The sequence below is a fragment of the Procambarus clarkii genome, chromosome 10 (assembly GCF_040958095.1).
Source record: "Procambarus clarkii isolate CNS0578487 chromosome 10, FALCON_Pclarkii_2.0, whole genome shotgun sequence".
Classification (NCBI taxonomy): domain Eukaryota; kingdom Metazoa; phylum Arthropoda; class Malacostraca; order Decapoda; family Cambaridae; genus Procambarus; species Procambarus clarkii.
The window spans coordinates 24,670,276-24,690,476 of NC_091159.1; the positions used below are offsets into that span (position 1 = coordinate 24,670,276).

General features: G+C 49.3%; 2 protein-coding genes across 8 annotated transcripts in view; both read right to left on the reverse strand.

Moving 5' to 3' along the window:
• LOC123753352 (uncharacterized PE-PGRS family protein PE_PGRS54-like) overlaps positions 1-15,403 on the reverse strand; it is an 18,775-nt gene extending 3,372 nt beyond the window's left edge. Inside the window, exons 1-6 of the mRNA XM_069322084.1 lie at positions 15,311-15,403; positions 6,106-6,829; positions 5,014-6,066; positions 3,316-4,869; positions 108-1,219; positions 3-64 (exon numbers count right to left, since the gene is read on the reverse strand). Coding sequence (XP_069178185.1) covers positions 3-64; positions 108-1,219; positions 3,316-4,869; positions 5,014-6,066; positions 6,106-6,829; positions 15,311-15,403 — 4,598 coding nt within the window. The remainder of the gene's footprint in view (positions 1-2; positions 65-107; positions 1,220-3,315; positions 4,870-5,013; positions 6,067-6,105; positions 6,830-15,310) is intronic.
• The window catches only part of eya (eya transcriptional coactivator and phosphatase 2), a 288,120-nt gene that overhangs the window by 83,290 nt on the left and 184,629 nt on the right, over positions 1-20,201 (reverse strand). For 4 of the 7 annotated variants that reach the window (XM_069321762.1, XM_069321759.1, XM_069321763.1 and 1 more), the window contains exon 3: positions 19,899-19,934. In XM_069321762.1, coding sequence (XP_069177863.1) covers positions 19,899-19,934 — 36 coding nt within the window. The remainder of the gene's footprint in view (positions 1-19,898; positions 19,935-20,201) is intronic. The other 3 variants (XM_069321765.1, XM_069321764.1, XM_069321760.1) reach the window with 1 other exon arrangement.

A 20,201-nucleotide genomic window follows, 5' to 3' on the forward strand; every position in this document is an offset into this window, starting at 1 on the left:
ACGGCTGTGGTTGTGATGGTTGTGGTTGTGACGGCTGTGGTTGTGATGGCTGTGGTTGTGACGGCTGTGGTTGTGATGGCTGTGGTTGTGATGGTTGTGGTTGTGACGGCTGTGGTTGTGATGGCAGTGGTTGTGATGGCTGTGGTTGTGATGGCTGTGGTTGTGATGGTTGTGGTTGTGACGGCTGTGGTTGTGATGGCTGTGGTTGTGATGGCTGTGGTTGTGATGGCTGTGGTTGTGATGGCTGTGGTTGTGATGGCTGTGGTTGTGATGGTTGTGGTTGTGATGGCTGTGGTTGTGATGGCTGTGGTTGTGATGGCTGTGGTTGTGACGGTTGTGGTTGTGATGGTTGTGGTTGTGACGGCTGTGGTTGTGATGGCTGTGGTTGTGATGGCTGTGGTTGTGATGGCTGTGGTTGTGATGGTTGTGGTTGTGATGGCTGTGGTTGTGACGGCTGTGGTTGTGACGGCTGTGGTTGTGACGGCTGTGGTTGTGACGGCTGTGGTTGTGACGGCTGTGGTTGTGACGGCTGTGGTTGTGATGGCTGTGGTTGTGACGGCTTTGGTTGTGATGGCTGTGGTTGTGACGGCTGTGGTTGTGACGGCTGTGGTTGTGATGGCTGTGGTTGTGACGGCTGTGGTTGTGATGGCTGTGGTTGTGACGGCTGTGGTTGTGATGGCTGTGGTTGTGACGGCTGTGGTTGTGACGGCTGTGGTTGTGATGGCTGTGGTTGTGACGGCTGTGGTTGTGATGGCTGTGGTTGTGATGGCTGTGGTTGTGACGGCTGTGGTTGTGACGGCTGTGGTTGTGATGGCTGTGGTTGTGATGGCAGTGGTTGTGATGGCTGTGGTTGTGATGGCAGTGGTTGTGACGGCTGTGGTTGTGATGGCTATGATTGTGACGGCTGTGGTTGTGATGGCTGTGGTTGTGACGGCTGTGGTTGTGACGGCTGTGGTTGTGATGGCAGTGGTTGTGACGGCTGTGGTTGTGACGGCTGTGGTTGTGATGGCTGTGGTTGTGATGGCTGTGGTTGTGACGGCTGTGGTTGTGATGGCTGTGGTTGTGATGGCAGTGGTTGTGACGGCTGTGGTTGTGATGGCTGTGGTTGTGATGGCTGTGGTTGTGATGGCTGTGGTTGTGACGGCTGTGGTTGTGATGGCTGTGGTTGTGATGGCAGTGGTTGTGACGGCTGTGGTTGTGATGGCTGTGGTTGTGATGGCTGTGGTTGATTTCGAGATAATTCTCGAAATCGTCAACAAGTAGGTGTACAGAGAGAGAGAGAGAGAGAGAGAGAGAGAGAGAGGAGAGAGAGAGAGAGAGAGAGAGAGAGAGAGAGAGAGAGAGAGAGAGAGAGAGAGAGAGAGAGAGAGAGAGACCTTCGGGGGATTCCTGTACCGGAATTTGACCCCTATTGTTGGTTCTGGGATCAACGTCCCCACGGCCCGGTCTCTGACCAGGCCTCCTGTTTGATTATCTGACCAACCAGGCTGTTGGACGCTGCTGCTGCTGTACGCAGACTGTCATAAATATCACAGTCTAGTTGATCAGGGACCTTTGGGTTGACCAAACCACCAAACAGGTGCTGGGATTCATGAAGCAGTTACGCAAGTACTTACGAACCTGTATATCTTTTCTCAATCTTTGGCGGCTTTGTTTACAATTATTAAACAGTTAATGAGCTCCGAAGCACCAGGAGGCTGTTTATAACAATAACAACAGTTGATTGGGATGTTTTCATGCTTGTAAACTGTTTAATATATGTAACCAAAGCCGTCAAAAATTGAGGAAAGATGTACACGTTCTTAAGTACTTGCGTAACTGCTTCGTGAATCTGGTCCCATGCTCTCGAGGTCCGCTCCAGGTGATTGGTGGTCTGGTCCCGCTAAAGGTAGGTGATCATGGTGGCCCGGTGGTGGCCCGGTGGTGGCACGGTGGTGGCCCGGTGGTGGCCCGGTGGTGGCCCGGTGATGGCCCGGTGGTGGCCCGGTGATGGCCCGGTGGTGGCCCGGTGGTGGCCCGGTGGTGGCCCGGTGGTGGCCCGGTGATGGCACGGTGGTGGCCCGGTGGTGGCCCGGTGATGGCACGGTGGTGGCCCGGTGGTGGCCCGGTGGTGGCCTGGTGATGGCACGGTGGTGGCCCGGTGGTGGCCCGGTGATGGCACGTTGGTGGCCCGGTGGTGGCACGGTGATGGCCTGGTGGTGGCCCGGTGGTGGCCCTGTGGTGGCCCGGTGGAGGCCTGGTGGTGGCACGGTGCCACCGTGGTGTTCTTGAGTGCCTTACAAAGATAACAACCCTACCAATTAGACGGAAATTACTTAAAAGTGCAGCTACTGAAGATAACATTGGGGTTAACGGGAGAGTTATCAAGGGGACAGGCAACAGGAGGGAGGATATCAAGAGGGAGAGGCAACAGGAGGGAGGATATCGAGGGGGGGGAGGCAACAGGAGGGAGAATATCGAGAGGGATAGGCAACAGGAGGGAGGATATCGAGAGGGCGAGGCAACAGGAGGGAGGATATCGAGAGGGCGAGGCAACAGGAGGGAGAATATCAAGAGGGAGAGGCAACAGGAGGGAGAATATCGAGAGGGATAGGCAACAGGAGGGAGGATATCGAGAGGGCGAGGCAACAGGAGGGAGGATATCGAGAGGGCGAGGGGAGTTTTAACGGGAAGGGTCGCAGTAATCACGGGTAACACTACCCCTCCCAGGAAGTGCATTAGGGGCAAAAATGTTGTGTTGCCACGGCTTTATCACTACTGGGAGGGGGGGGGGACGGAGAGAGAGAGAGAGAGAGAGAGAGAGAGAGAGAGAGAGAGAGAGGGAGAGGGAGAGGGAGAGGGAGAGGGAGAGGGAGAGGGAGAGGGAGAGAGAGAAATGTACTCCAAATTAAAAATGAGAAACGAAAGCGTAAAGAAAATGTATCTTTTAAAAAGAAGTCACGAAAAGAGACATCAACAACAAAGAGGGAAATAGATACTAATACAAAACAGCAAAATACAGCCAAAAGGAAAACAAAAATGTAAACAAAAGCTTAATTTGAAAACATTAAATTGTTCCACGCTTACGTCTATTGTTTCACTCATCACTCACTATTTCTTAAATGTTCGTTCACTTCTCAATTCTCTCTCTCTCTCCTTAGTATGCCATTATCCGCTCCGCGACCCACATCCACCTTATTTATCATCACCTCTTCCTCTTCCTGTTCGTCCATAACAGAGGAGGAGGAGGGAGCAGGCCGCCACACTCCAGCTGCTGCCTCTGATTGGTTGTTGCTCCTGACGTCTTGTTATGAAGAATTGTGAAGCTCCTCCCACTGTACGCTGGTGCCACTACTGCCTCCATTGTTGCCACTACTTCCCCGCTGGTGCCACTACTGCCTCCATTGTTGCCACTACTTCCTCCGCTGGTGCCACTACTGCCTCCATTGTTGCCACTACTTCCCCCGCTGGTGCCACTACTGCCTCCATTGTTGCCACTACTTCCCCCGCTGGTGCCACTACTGCCTCCATTGTTGCCACTACTGCCTCTGCTGGTGCCACTACTGCCTCCATTGTTGCCACTACTGCCTCCATTGTTGTCACTACTTCCCCCGCTGGTGCCACTACTGCCTCCATTGTTGCCACTACTTCCCCCGCTGGTGCCACTACTGCCTCCATTGTTGCCACTACCTCCTCCGCTGGTGCCACTACTGCCTCCATTGTTGCCACTACTTCTCCCGCTGGTGCCACTACTGCCTCCATTGTTGCCACTACTGCCTCTGCTGGTGCCACTACTGCCTCCATTGTTGCCACTACTGCCTCCATTGTTGTCACTACTTCCCCCGCTGGTGCCACTACTGCCTCCATTGTTGCCACTACTTCCCCCGCTGGTGCCACTACTGCCTCCATTGTTGCCACTACTGCCTCCATTGTTGCCACTACTTCCTCCGCTGGTGCCACTACTGCCTCCATTGTTGCCACTACTGCCTCCATTGTTGCCACTACTTCCTCCGCTGGTGCCACTACTGCCTCCATTGTTGCCACTACTTCCCCCGCTGGTGCCACTACTGCCTCCATTGTTGCCACTACTGCCTCCATTGTTGCCACTACTTCCTCCGCTGGTGCCACTACTGCCTCCATTGTTGCCACTACTGCCTCCATTGTTGCCACTACTTCCTCCACTGGTGCCACTACTGCCTCCATTGTTGCCACTACTTCCCCCGCTGGTGCCACTACTGCCTCCATTGTTGCCACTACTTCCTCCGCTGGTGCCACTACTGCCTCCATTGTTGCCACTACTTCCTCCGCTGGTGCCACTACTGCCTCCGCTGGTGCCACTACTGCCTCCATTGTTGCCACTACTTCCCCCGCTGGTGCCACTACTGCCTCCATTGTTGCCACTACTTCCTCCGCTGGTGCCACTACTGCCTCCATTGTTGCCACTACTTCCTCCGCTGGTGCCACTACTGCCTCCGCTGGTGCCACTACTGCCTCCGCTGGTGCCACTACTGCCTCCATTGTTGCCACTACTGCCTCCGCTGGTGCCACTACTGCCTCCGCTGGTGCCAATACTGCCTCCACTGGTGCCACTACTGCCTCCATTGTTGTCACTACTTCCCCCGCTGGTGCCACTACTGCCTCCACTGGTGCCACTACTGCCTAAATTGTTGCCACTACTGCCTCCAGTGTTGCCACTACTGCCTCCATTGTTGCCACTACTGCCTCCAGTGTTGCCACTACTGCCTCCGCTGGTGCCACTACTGCCTCCGCTGGTGCCATTACTGCCTCCACTGGTGCCACTACTGCCTCCATTGTTGTCACTACTTCCCCCGCTGGTGCCACTACTGCCTCCATTGTTGCCACTACTGCCTCCAGTGTTGCCACTACTGCCTCCATTGTTGCCACTACTGCCTCCAGTGTTGCCACTACTGCCTCCATTGTTGCCACTACTGCCTCCAGTGTTGCCACTACTGCCTCCACTGGTGCCACTACTGCCTCCACTGGTGCCACTACTGCCTCCACTGGTGCCACTACTGCCTCCACTGGTGCCACTACTGCCTCCACTGGTGCCACTACTGCCTCCGCTGGTGCCACTACTGCCTCCACTGGTGCCACTACTGCCTCCGCTGGTGCCACTACTTCCTCCGCTGGTGCCACTACTGCCTCCGCTGGTGCCACTACTGCCTCCACTGGTGCCACTACTGCCTCCACTGGTGCCACTACTGCCTCCACTGGTGCCACTATTGCCTCCACTGGTGCCACTACTGCCTCCACTGGTGCCACTACTGCCTCCACTGTTGCCACTACTGCCTCCATTGTTGCCACTACTTCCTCCGCTGGTGCCACTACTGCCTCCATTGTTGCCACTACTGCCTCCATTGTTGCCACTACTTCCTCCACTGGTGCCACTACTGCCTCCATTGTTGCCACTACTTCCCCCGCTGGTGCCACTACTGCCTCCATTGTTGCCACTACTTCCTCCGCTGGTGCCACTACTGCCTCCATTGTTGCCACTACTTCCTCCGCTGGTGCCACTACTGCCTCCGCTGGTGCCACTACTGCCTCCATTGTTGCCACTACTTCCCCCGCTGGTGCCACTACTGCCTCCATTGTTGCCACTACTTCCTCCGCTGGTGCCACTACTGCCTCCATTGTTGCCACTACTTCCTCCGCTGGTGCCACTACTGCCTCCGCTGGTGCCACTACTGCCTCCGCTGGTGCCACTACTGCCTCCATTGTTGCCACTACTGCCTCCGCTGGTGCCAATACTGCCTCCACTGGTGCCACTACTGCCTCCATTGTTGTCACTACTTCCCCCGCTGGTGCCACTACTGCCTCCACTGGTGCCACTACTGCCTAAATTGTTGCCACTACTGCCTCCAGTGTTGCCACTACTGCCTCCATTGTTGCCACTACTGCCTCCAGTGTTGCCACTACTGCCTCCGCTGGTGCCACTACTGCCTCCGCTGGTGCCATTACTGCCTCCACTGGTGCCACTACTGCCTCCATTGTTGTCACTACTTCCCCCGCTGGTGCCACTACTGCCTCCATTGTTGCCACTACTGCTTCCAGTGTTGCCACTACTGCCTCCATTGTTGCCACTACTGCCTCCAGTGTTGCCACTACTGCCTCCATTGTTGCCACTACTGCCTCCAGTGTTGCCACTACTGCCTCCACTGGTGCCACTACTGCCTCCACTGGTGCCACTGGTGCCACTACTGCCTCCACTGGTGCCACTACTGCCTCCACTGGTGCCACTACTGCCTCCACTGGTGCCACTACTGCCTCCGCTGGTGCCACTACTGCCTCCACTGGTGCCACTACTGCCTCCGCTGGTGCCACTACTTCCTCCGCTGGTGCCACTACTGCCTCCACTGGTGCCACTACTGCCTCCACTGGTGCCACTACTGCCTCCACTGGTGCCACTACTGCCTCCACTGGTGCCACTATTGCCTCCACTGGTGCCACTACTGCCTCCACTGGTGCCACTACTGCCTCCACTGTTGCCACTACTGCCTCCGCTGGTGCCACTACTGCCTCCATTGTTGCCACTACTTCCTCCGCTGGTGCCACTACTGCCGCCATTGTTGCCACTACTTCCTCCACTGGTGCCACTACTTCCTCCACTGGTGCCACTACTGTCTCCACTGGTGCCACTACTACCTCCACTGGTGCCACTAATGCCTCCACTGTTGCCACTACTTCCTCCGCTGGTGCCACTACTGCCTCCGCTGGTGCCACTACTGCCTCTGTTGGTGCCACTACTGCCTCCATTGTTGCCACTACTGCCTCCACTGGTGCCACCACTGACTCCTCCAGTAGAGGGCCCAACTATATTATAGTGACCATGCTAGAGGTCCCTGATGATTGTGAAGGTCAGAATAATAATTCTTAATCGTTTCATGGGACAAATAATATAGATCGTCAATAATATTATACTAAATTATATGGATATAGAGATATAATGAAGGGGAGGAGGGAAGGGGAGGAGGGAAGGGGAGGAGGGAAGGGGAGGAGGGAAGGAAGAGTTAAATATCTGGCAGAGATAGGACCAGATTAACGAGGCCGTGACGAGGATTCGAACCTGCGTCCGAGAGCATCCCAGACGCTAGATGCTCTCGGACGCAGGTTCGAATCCTCGTCACGGCCCTTGTGGATTTGTTCAGATTAAACTACGTTAAGCGGGCTGGGATAGTATCCCAGATATCCCTATCCTGGCTCGTATTACGGTCTAGGATAATGGCCTCACCGAGCATATCTATACCCTCCCCCCCCCTAACCCATCCCTGGGACCCAATACCCACACACCCGGGTGTATTAACACCTGATCGCCCGCATAATCTGTGCTGCATACACTCCTCCTTGGTTGTGAGGGCGGCTAGGGTGGAGTGTTATAGCAGAGTCCTGTTGTCAGTAGGAGGACTCCTCCTCCTCCTCCTGTTGTCAGTAGGAGAACTCCTCCTCCTCCTCCTGTTGTCAGTAGGAGGACTCCTCCTCCTCCTCCTGTTGTCAGTAGGAGAACTCCTCCTCCTCCTCCTGTCGTCAGAAGGACTCCTCCTCACTCTAGTGTCGTGAAGCAGGATGAGTGCTATTGAATATGAGAGGTTTAACACAATGAGGGAGTGCAGGTGGGGCGGTGTGGGTGTCTGTCTAAATGTATCCGTTATGTGTTTACAGAGTTTTAGCTCTAGGGTCCCGCCTTTCAGCCTCGGATATCTGCCTTCAGTCACATACACACAAAAATACTAGGCACAGCTTCGTGTCATCCTTTGCACATGATACAAAAATCAGCATGAAAATTTCCGCTGTATAAGACACTGAAAAACTGCAGGCAGGCTCCGAGGATCAACGTCCCGGCGGCCCGGTCTCTGACCAAGCTTCTTGGTTCGTGAACTGGTCAGCCAGACTGTTGGATGCAGCTGCTCGCATCCTGACCTATGAATCACAAAACCACATCGTGGTTGATCTCTCTCTTGGAGAGGTCGGCTTGCAGGAGTGGTAAAAAACTCACCTAATTGTGATTGCGGGGATTGAGCTTCAGCTCCTTGGTCCCGACCGTGATCCTAGGTTCATGTTCAACACGTTGTGGATACAAATGCGTATTTGGGAATACTTTTGAATTTCATAAACGGAGCGAGGAAACTTTTTTAGGTTATATCAAAAACCGAATTAAGAAATACATTTATTCACTGAGAAAAAATTATGGCTATACAAGGGGATCGAACCGGCGTCTCTGGACTTCCAAGGCATGTACTACCCACTGAACCTGGCTCAGAGTGCCTCAGACAGTGCCAGAAGTTAGATAACTGTCTCCTTCCGGTTGCATATATGTGCTGAACAAGTCTGAATTTGCAGCCGACTATATACATATGTATATACGTGTATATGCATATGTATATATGAATATGCATATGTATATACGTGTATATGCAAAGGTATATAGGTGTATATACATATGTATACGTGTATATGAATATGTATATACGTGTATATGTATTTATTATTTGTGCCTCCAGAATCGAGCTATTAACTCCTGGACCCCACCTTTCTAACCAATCTATTTTTCCTCTATTATGTTTACTACATATATTTCTTTCTAACACATGTGCATACAGGACCAAAGAGCCAGAGCTCAACCCCGCAAGACAAACAGGTGAGTACATCCCCAGGAAGCAGCCCGTAGCAGCTGTCTAAATTCCAGGCACCTATTTACTGCTAGGTGAACAGGAACATCAGAGTGAAAGAAACTGTGCTCATTAGTTTCTGGTTCGGCCGGGAATCGAATCCGGACCCTTAGGAATACGACCCAAGAGCGCTGTCCACTCAGCCTCGAGGAACCCACCCCCATGTATGTATGAGGAAATGTATGTATATGTTTGTATGTATGTATGAGTGTTCGCGGGAGAATATGAATGTGGGAGTGGAGGGGGAGGGGTCAGAGAGAAGGAAAAGGGAGGGTAGGGGAGGGTAGGGGTAGGTAGGGGGTGGTATGGGGGGGGGAAGTAAGGGGGCGTGTGTGTAACCCGAGTGAAGGAGGGGGGGAGGGGTCAGACCCATTGTCGCCTAGTCACACACACGAGAGCGAGCACGCGCGCCCGCACACACACACACACACACACACACACACACACACACACACACACACACACACACACACACACACACACACACACACACACACAACAATAACAACAACATGGCAGTTTCTACTGGCAGCCTCTGCTGCCTGCAGAAACAGATCCCATCCACCCATCATGGGTGACTTCAACCACGGAAGGATAGACTGGGAGAACAAGGAACCACATGGAGGTGAGGATACATGGAGAGCTAAACTATTGGAGGTGGCGACAGAAAACTTTTTAAGCCAGCATGTCAGGGAACCCACAAGGATGAGAGGCAACGATGAACCAGCGAGACTCGACCTAGTCTTCACTCTGAATTACTCCGACATAAGGGAAATTGATTTCGAGGCCCCAGTAGGAATGAGCGACCAGAGTGTACTGACGTTTGAGTATCTGGTTGAAGAAGGGTTAATGAACTCAAGGAAGGGAAACTATGAGGAGATAAGAAAATTCCTGACAGATATACCATGGGAAACAGAGCTCAGGGGAAAGACGGCCCAAGACATGATGGACGTCATCACGCACAAGTGTAAGGAGGCAGCAGTCAAGTTTGTCCCGGTCCAAAAGGAAAAAATGAAATGCAGATGAGAAACCCATGGTTTAATCAGAGATATAGTCTAGCTAAGCAACGAAGTGCAAGGGTGTGGAGAAACTATAGAAATAACAGAACACTTGTGAGTCGAGAAAGATACCAGAGCGCCAGGAATAAACATGTGTGTCAGAAGAGAGGCAGAAGGGCAATACGAAAATGACATCGCAAGCAAGGCAAAGACTCAACCTAAATTACTGCACAGAGACTCAACCTAAATTACTGCACAGCCACATCAGGAGAAAAACAACAGTTAAGGAACAGGTAATGAAACTGAGGATAGGGGCAGACAGATTCACTACAAACGACAAGGAATTGTGTGAGGAACTGAATAAGAAATTCCAGGTCTTCACATTAGAGCAAGGAGAAGTTCCAGAGATAAGAGAGGGAATAGTTAACCAGGCACCACTAGAAGAGTTTGGGATTACCAGTGGGGATGTAAGAAAGCTCTTGCTAGAGTTGGATGTGACAAAAGTTATAAACCCAGGCGGAATCTCCCTTTGGATCCTAAAGGAAGGAGCAGAAGCACTGTGCCTGCCACTCTCCATAGTGTAAAACAAATCACTGGTAACAGTGGAACTGCCAAAAATTTGGAAGACGGCCAATGTAGTCCCGATATACAAGAAGGGGGATAGACAGGAGGCACTGAACTACAAGCCAGTGTCCCTAACTTGCATACCATGCAAGTTGATCGAGAAGATTGTGCCGCAAAAATCTAGTGGAACAACAAGAGCGAAGGAACTTTGCAACACAACGTCAACATGGGTTCAGGGATGGCAGGTCCTGTCGCACAGGATTAATTGATTTCTACGACCAGACAACAAAAATCAGGCAAGAAAGAGAGGGGTGGGCAGACTGCATATTTTTGGAGTGCCAGAAACTTTGACACAAAATCACACAAGAGGCTAATGCAAAAGCTGGAGATGCAGGCAGGAGTGAAAGGGAAGGTACTCCATTGAATAAGGGAGCACCTAAGCAACAGAGGACAGCGAGTCAGTGTGAGGAGTGAGGTCTCAGAGTGGCGAGCCGTCACCAGTGGAGTCCCGCAGGAGTCAGTCCTTGGACCTATGTTGTATCTGATATGTATAAATGATCTCCCAGAGGGTATAGAATCGTTCCTCTCATTGTTTGCTGATGATGCAAAAATCACGAGGAGGATTAAGACAGAGGAAGATAGTAGGAGGCTACAAGAGGACCTAGACAAACTGAATGAATGGTCCAACAAATGGCTACTAAAATTCAACCCGAGTAAATGTAAGGTAATGAAACTAGGCAGTGGAAACAGGAGGCCAGACACAGGATACAGTATAGGAGATAAAGTACTTCATGAAACGGACAGAGAGAAAGATCTAGGAGTTGATATCACACCAAACCTGTCTCCTGAAACCCACATAAAAAGAATAACGTCTGCGGCGTATGCAAGGCTGGCTAACATCAGAACAGCGTTCAGGAACCTGGGTAAGGAACCATTCAGAACTTTGTATACCACATATGTAAGACCAATCCTGGAGTATGCAGCCCCCGCATGGAGCCCATATCTAGTCAAGCACAAGGCGAAGCTGGAAAAAGTTCAAAGGTATGCCACTAGACTAGTCCCAGAAGTAAGAGGCATGAACTACGAGGAAAGGCTGCGTGAAATGCACCTCGCGACACTGGAAGACAGAAGAGTAGGGTTTCAAATGTAGATATGGACATGGTTTCAAATGATATGGTAAGATATGGTTTCAAATGGACATGGTTTCAAATGTAGATATGATAAGAGCTCGCGAAGCTCATGAATCTACATCAGTAGATTGACAGTTGAGAGGCGGGACCAAAGAGCCAGAGCTCAACCGCAACAAGAACAACTAGGTGAACTAGGTGAGTACACATACAAGTTGATTAAGTAGCCAACCTCTGTCGGTGTTGTACATGGAACACCCCAACAAGCCCCCGAGCAACCAAAAGCCCGTGAAATCTACGTGAGACGACGACCCAGCGGTACCCCCAAGCCTGGTTGAGCAGCCCGTGAACCACGAGGCTTGATGAGACCGGGCCGGGGGGACACTGATCCCGGAAAAGAAGTGCAGGTAAGCTCAAGGTAAGGGAGGCGGCAGACAGCGAGGCCAGACGGGTCACATCTAGTGTTTCATAGAGAGGTGACGCAGTCGTCAGGCGGGCCCCACCTGTCGCTGTCTTCCTGTGGTCCTGGGGGAGGAGAGAGAGAGAGAGAGAGAGAGAGAGAGAGAGAGAGAGAGAGAGAGAGAGAGAGAGAGAGAGAGAGAGAGAGAGAGAGAGAGAGAGAGAGAGAGAGAGAGAGAGAGAGAGAGAGAGAGAGAGAGAGAGAGAGAGAGAGAGAGAGAGAGAGAGAGAGAGAGAGAGAGAGAGAGAGAGAGAGAGAGGAGAGAGAGAGAGAGAGAGAGGGGGGGGGGGGGGGGAGAGACCGGGGGGGGGCCGGTGACACCCAGCCACTTTCATTTAGTCTACCTACCTACCTGTCGTTAGTTCCGGGGATCAACATCCACCGCGGCCCGGTCTGTGACCTAGTGTTCTGGTACGTTGTCTGGTCAACCACACACTTAAGACAGCCTGACGTGTGAATCACAGCCTGGTGGATCAAGTATCCTCTGGAGGTGATTATAAAGTTCTGTCTCTCTCTTGAACACTGTGAGAAGTCGGCCCATTTATGTGTAGTGGAAGCGTGTTGAACAGCGTGTCTCGGGCCTCTGACGTTGATAGTTCTCTCTCAGCGTACCTGATGCACCTCTGCTTCTCAATGGGGGTTATTTGCACATCCTGCCATGCCTCCTGGTCTCATGTAATATTTTCCAATTGCAAATTAACATTTCTCTCGCCTGTGCTGCTGCATTTAAAACTACATGAACGGCAGTCATACTTGACTCACTTCCGTTGTTGGTAACGAACGTACTCGGGGCAGAAGACACTAGTGAAGACACTATATATATAATATACAGTATATGATATTCCTAGACTTTATACAAGACTTTTGTGTTTGTTCCAGGAGAGATATTGATAAGCAAGTGTTGGGGGAGGGACTTTTCAGACTGGATCAAGTCTTAGTTATCCAGACGGGAAACACTTGTAACTGATCCATTACACGTACAGTGTAATGGATCAGTTACAAGTGGAGTGTCGGAGGGTTTGTAGTTGCCATATATGACTGTGCACTCCAGTATTAAGTTCCTTTGTGGTAAATAGTGAAGGAAATCTGTCACAAAGATTACCTGGATTTTACCTGGAGAGGGTTTCGGGAGTTCTTCTACTCCTTCTATTACTACGACTTGTAATAACTTGGTCCAACAGGCTGTTGTTGCTTGGAGCTGCCCGATGGAGGCCCACATAGCCACTACAGCCTGGTTGATCCGGCACTTCTTGCAAGAATTTATCTAATTGGTTCTTGAAAAAGTCCACCTTTGTTCCGGCAATATTTCTAATGCTCGCTGGGAGGGTGTTGAGAGTGTCACCTGTGGCACTCCTCTTGCCACAGGAGTGCCGCGAGTGCCACAGGGGTGCCACAGAGGAATGCCACGAGTGGCACAGGGGTGCCACGAGTGCCACAGGGGTGCCACGAGTGCCACAGGGAGTGCCACGAGTGCCACAGCGGTGCCACGAGTGCCACAGGGGTGCCACGAGTGCCACAGGGGTGCCACGAGTGCCACAGAGGAGTGCCACGAGTGCCACAGAGGAGTGCCACGAGTGCCACAGGGGTGCCACGAGTACCACAGGGGTGCCACGAGTGCCAGAGGAGTGCCACGAGTGCCACAGGGGTGCCACAGAGGAGTGCCACGAGTGCCACAGAGGAGTGCCACGAGTGCCACAGAGGAGTGCCACGAGTGCCACAGGAGTGCCACGAGTGCCACAAAGAGTGGTACAAATGACCCACAGAAATATTACTGATACTCCTTTTCACTCATTAATGGCAATTTTCGTCCCATTAATGATAATTTTCGTCCAATTATTAATAATTTTCGTTCCAATAATGGCAATTTTCGTCCCATTAATGGCAATGTTCGCCCCATTAATGACAATTTTCGTCCCATTAATGATAATTTTCGTCCCATTAATGATAATTTTCGACCCATTAATGGCAATTTTCGTCCCATTAATGACAATTTTCGTTCCATTAATGACAATTTTCGTTCCATTAATGACAATTTTCGTTCCATTAATGACAATTTTCGTTCCATTAATGATAATTTTCGCCCAATTGATATTGAAATTGAAGTAAGTTTATTGAGGTAAAATACACACAAAGGGATGAGGTAGCTCAAGCTATTCTCACCCCGTTCAGTACATCGTGTTAATACATACATAGACACACATCACAAACAATAAACATATTACCAAACATTCTGAGAGATAATTTCGCCCAATGAATGATAATATGTGTCCCATTTATGATCATTTTCGCCCCATTAATGGTAGTTTTTTGGCCATTAATAATTTTCTGCTTCAAAGTTGTCAGCCTTGATCTTCACCGGCCATATAGAACAGCGTCACCTGTCAAGCACAAGTGTCACCTGTCAAGTGCAAGTGTCACCTGTCAAGCACAAATGTCACCTGTCAAGCACAAATGTCACCAGTCAAGCAAAAGTATCACCTGTCAAGCACAACAGTGTCACCTGTCAAGCACAAGTGTCACCTGTCAAGTACAAGTGTCACCTGTCAAGTACAAGTGTCATCTGTTAAGCACAAATGTCACCTGTCAAGCACAAGTGTCACCTGTCAAGTACAAATGTCACCTGTCAAGCACAACAGTGTCACCTCTCACGTACAACACTGTCGATAACCTGGCATACACAACAGTGTCACCTGTCATGCAGGAGTACCACCTGTCAATCAGAATAGTGTCAAGGATCTTGCTAAAATATAAAATAAATATCAAAACTTTGACCACAACCTTTTGTAGTGTTCAATACAATTAAATACAACATACAATACAAAAATACATTTCTTATAAACCTAGATATAATACAGAAGCTAAATATATACAATTATGAAGAGTAGTATCAGTGACAAAGAGAGAGAGAGAGAGAGAGAGAGAGAGAGAGAGAGAGAGAGAGAGAGAGAGAGAGAGAGAGAGAGAGAGAGAGAGAGAGAGAGAGAGAGAGAGAGGCACCACCCCCAACATGGCCGACGCTGCCACCAGTCAATAGTGAGAGCCAACAACGAAAATGGCGAAGGTTGGACCCACGCCCCCCCCCCCCTTCCCATTCTCTCCTCCTCTCCCACTTCCATCTCATCAAAACTATACCTCATCACACTAGCAGATGAGGTATAAGGACAGAGGAGAATTATCAGGGGAAAGCATCAAGCCACGACGACAATATAGCACAGGGAAGGGTCTGGGATGGGACGAGGGGAAACGGAAGGGTGCCCAACCACTTGGACGGTCGGGGATTGAACCCCGACAGAACAAAGTGAGCATGAACAATCAAGCAGCATCTTGTGCGAGTTCTTCAGGAACTTACGCAAGCACAGGGCAGTACAACACTCTAATCATGACTACGCTTTTCTACCTAAAGTTAATAAAGTGGCTCTTTATAACCCTTAGCCTCACAAACACAGTCAACCTGATACTTGAACCTGAACGTCACCTGATACTCGAGGTGAGTTGTACCTCGGGGTCAGACACAGACGCATCAGCTGTCAGGTCACATGCAGAGATCACACGCACATGGTAATGACCGCCTGGGTCACTTGACCAGGTCATTAGCACTTGCCTAGGTCATTAGCAGGTCACTGGGACAACCGGGGTAAGCCACACCGAACTACCTGGCTGGTTTGTCGAGTCAAACAATGTACTTCACGATCTAGTGTAAGTCTAAGTCTAGTCTAAGACATGAGACTCAAGTTTCCGCCACTGTAAGTCATCACTAGTCTTTACGTAAACCCAACCCAACCCAACCCAACCTAACCCAATCTAACCTAACTTATCTTATCTCACCCTAACTTCGCGTATAAAGTATTTAATGATTACTCACTAGTTAATGTGGACGTTCTCTCTCTCTAACTCTAACTCTCTCTCTCTCTCTCTCTCTCTCTCTCTCTCTCTCTCTCTCTCTCTCTCTCTCTCTCTCTCTCTCTCTCTCTCTCTCTCTCAGAAGCATTATGTTCAGAAGCATTATGGGTAAATGATAAATGTGCCGTCTCCATGTTTCTGGTCTGCGTGGCCTCCTCTGAAGCTACGGTCAGTGGTCAGTGCCTGGTCGGAGGGTGACCTCTGAATTTGACCCCCTGACCTGTAGAGTGGGTGACAACCTTTCCCTCTGGGTCATCCTCTTCCGCTGAACCCCCCCCCACCTCCCCCTGGGGGTTCCATAAGCCTCCTCCCTACCTCCTACCCCTAATTGTTCATGTCTGTCTGTCTGTCTGTCTGTCTGTCTGTCTGTCTGTCTGTCTGTCTGTCTGTCTGTCTGTCTGTCTGTCTGTCTGTCTGTCTGTCTGTCTCTCTCTCTCTCTCTCTCTCTCTCTCTCTCTCTCTCTCTCTCTCTCTCTCTCTCTCTCTCGATTAGGGTGATAGCAATTGACGGTTGATATCATCGGAGTCAACTTCAGTCATACCATCAAAACGGCTTGATGAGTATTTTGAAACTATTCACATACACTAAATGAATATTTTAACTGATGTATTGTGCGGTTCTAGTTGGAAGGTCCCCTGCTTTTAGTAGTTTACCTGTAGATGATTTCGAGAGTTCTGCTCTCCAGGTCCCACCTGGGACCAGGCTTAGTATTCAACCTTGCGGCAGGACAGAAGCATTTGGGCAACAATTCCTTTTACTTGATCCTTTGTTCATCCAGCAGGAAACATTGTCACGTGTTGATGGTCTGGGTCCGCGTCTGTGGTTATCTTGAGGTTGTCTTGAGGTTATCTTGAGGTTATCTTGAGGTTATCCAGAAGAAGGTCATCAAGATGTTGTTCTACAGGAACCTCGATCACCTTGTCAAGCGTGAGAACTTGACAAGCACCTCCAGAAAATACCTGATCAACCAGACTGTGACTCATACGTCAGGCTGCGAGCAGCCGCGTCCAACAGCCTGGTTGACCAGTCCAGCAACGAGGAAGCCTGGTCGACGACCGGGCCGCGGGGACGTTAAGTTCTGAAATCATCTTAAGATAACCTCAACAAGGTTCGTGATATCTATTTCAACCCAACCGTAAGACATGCTTCTTATCCTGCCTTTCCTGTCAAGATGTTCATGCCGTCCGTGACATGGTGCAGACACAGCTGCCTCTCTCATTGTTAACCTGACCTCTATCTACTCAACAGCTAGTCAGTAGACGTGTAGATATTGTCTACTGCACTAGCAGACATCAGCGTCACGAGTCTGTGGGTGTTCCGTTGCCTGTGTCTCCGAGACACAAACTGCAGGAACCGTGGTAAATCAGGATGATTTCCCGGTTGCAATTCTTTTACCATATCGTAGCTCAGTCGCTTAAGGCAGCGTCTGGGATGCTCTCGGACGTAGGTTCGAACCCTCGTCACAGCCCTTGTGGATTTGTTCATTTGATGCATAACGCTATTGTGATGTTTGTGTGTAGTGTCATTTTAGTCTCTTAGTAATGTAATCTTATGTTCAGCAAAAGTTCTTTATTAGTTGTTAATTTTAATTCGATTTTTCTGCATTTTAGATTTGATGATGAATACTACTGAGTACTCGACATGCCATAGTGTTTAATAGAAAAGTAAATATTGTAATTAAACAAGATGTTTGTATTATCAAGATGTTATCGTATTATATATTCCCACAAAAATACATGTACTGGAGTGCCGCATATGTTCTCTGTATCCCTTGTATTTGAGCAACTATTCTGCTTTGAAGGGGCGAGTGGCTAACAAGCAGTACGGTAGTTATGGTAGTGATTAGACCCTGACGAGAAGGATTCCCTCAAACTCAAAAATAAATTCCTGCAACAGGACCTTCTCTGTCAAGACACGAAGACCATCCAAGCAAAACAAGAAAAAACACATGAGAAAGTGGGAATGAAGCAGGAGACGAAGACACATCGAGATGAGAGCCAGACAACTCTACCCGTAAGGCCTAACACGCAGCTCTAAGGCTCTAGGAATTGTGGCCTAAAGAGCGCCGCCCTCTCATAGCACTCTCATGCCCCCCCGACCCCTCCCCCACCCTCAGACACCCCCCACCCCCATCACCCCCCCTCCCTCCCAACCCCATCACCCCCCCCCTCCCCAACCTGTCATCACCCTCTACTGTTGTAACAGGAAATTCTTGTAGGCCTCTCCTCACTTTGGTTCTTGTTTTGTTGGCTTAATTGCTTTCCTCTTGTTCCTTTCCTTGTTTAATTATCTTGCTTTTGTTATTTGTTGTTTATTTGTTTGTTGCTGTTGTTGCTTTTGTTGGTTATAGTATGTCAGCAGCGGACCCCAGACTGCTGTTGACACCCCGTACAGCACTCCTGCTGATGGCTACCCTCATCTTGTGAGCAGTGTCCTTACTACACATAAAACATGCTTCTGCCTCCGCTGCTGCTGCTGCTGTTGCTCTTCTTGATACTGCTGTTGCTGTTGCTGCTGCTGTTGTTGTTGCTACTGGTGGTGGAGGTGCTGCTGCAGCTGCTGTTGTTGCTGCTGCTGTTGCTGCTCCTGCCGCTGCTGCTGTTGCTCTTCTTAGTGTTGCTACTGGTGGTGGAGGTGCTGCTGCAGCTGCTGCAGCTATCGTGTTGATGACAGTCTTCGGTAGCCTGGCCGCAGGTTGTGTTAATCTCTCTCACCTCGTGTGGTGTCTGTACGGAGGACGGGATGTTGTACAATTTGTTAACACTGTGTAACACAGAAGGAAGGGGTGGAAGGAGAAAAGCACAGAAACTGTGTTGGAGGGGACCTAAACATTCCCTCTAATGTGTTATGTGTGGTGTCCTCCGAGGCTAAGGGTCCCCCTTCTTCCAGCCAGAGGTGGTACTCTAGCTCCTCTGTCTGTCTGTCTGTCTGTCTGTCTGTCTGTCTGTCTGTCTGTCTGTCTGTCTGTCTGTCTGTCTGTCTCAGAGCCGACTGTCTCCGCCGATTCTGCCACAAAGGCCCTCTGAGTGAGGGTCTTATAACCACATTCTATAAAGCACAATATAATTTTTGTATTAGTAATGAGTTTCAGTTGTGTGTGTGACGCGAGGGGGGGGGGAGGGGCTGTTCATAACTCCCTCAGGGAAAGTAGGGTGAAATTCCTATATCTGTGCTCATGCGGTCCGCTGTAAGCAACAACCTTAGAGATCAATGTATCCCCCAGATAAAGCCTGGCCCTCGGCCGGACATGGAACGTAACAGAACTCTTGAAACCATCTACAGGTAACAGAGCAAACGTGACTGCGTACCCTGTACGACACACCATTCAAGATCACAAACACACCTGACTCTTGACACCCTTCCCCATAGTTTACGAGACCCATATATATATATATATATATATATATATATATATATATATATATATATATATATATATATATATGAATGTCCCTATGGTCAGTGAGTCAAACAAATCACAAATCACTAGTTTCTTTTTTCCCCATAGTTCATACTCAAGAAGAAACAATTCAGTTTTTAAGTTTTATTTAATTATTTTTTTTATTTTTGCACCGAGCGGAGTTTATTGGGTTTTTATGGTTCATATTTTCTAAAACAAAAATTACACTTCAACATCAAAATTCAATCACACAATAATCATTGATTAAATTACTCTCTCGTAAAATAGCAATTTAGAAAGATCAGTTTGTGAAGGAATACGAGAGAGACTATTCCTGTTTGCCACACACACACAACCAAACAAATAGGCAAACAAAAGACTCGTATCTTGCCTATTTTTGGCATTCATACAAAGGGGCTTTTAAATATAACCTTTTGTATAATTGTGTAACTGTTCACACTCTTGCATGCCAAGTTTGTATATAAATAAACACAGTCTCTCTCTCTCTCTCTCTCTCTCTCTCTCTCTCTCTCTCTCTGGGTCATAAAGTACACTTTACGTACAGTACACGTGTATAAAGAGCAGTAATGTTTGAGTTGTAATGAGAGAGAGAGAGAGAGAGAGAGAGAGAGAGAGAGAGAGAGAGAGAGAGAGAGAGAGAGAGAGAGAGAGATACAGACACCATACAGAGCACCTCCCACAGACAGAAGAAAATGTATATATGCTGGTTAGCACTGTAAATGTGTGGCCACGTCTGTGGTAGAAAATAATAATAATAATCCTACCTGAGCTGGTCCTCCCAGGTGAAAGCCGCGCTGCTACTGTCAAAAAAAATAAAAATAAACATCTTAAATTGAAATACAAAACCACAATTACATTTATAAACACATTTATAATTAACATTTATACATACCCGGAATACAACAGTTATAATATTGATTTATCTGTCAACAGCCAATACCTATATTGTGACGTTTTTGTGTTCATCAATGTTATACAGTTCATACATGAATCTAAAGTTTGACTCTTGGTGCTCAACAACCACTTAAAATATTTTAATTTGCTAAAACACTTTACAAAAGGAGTTA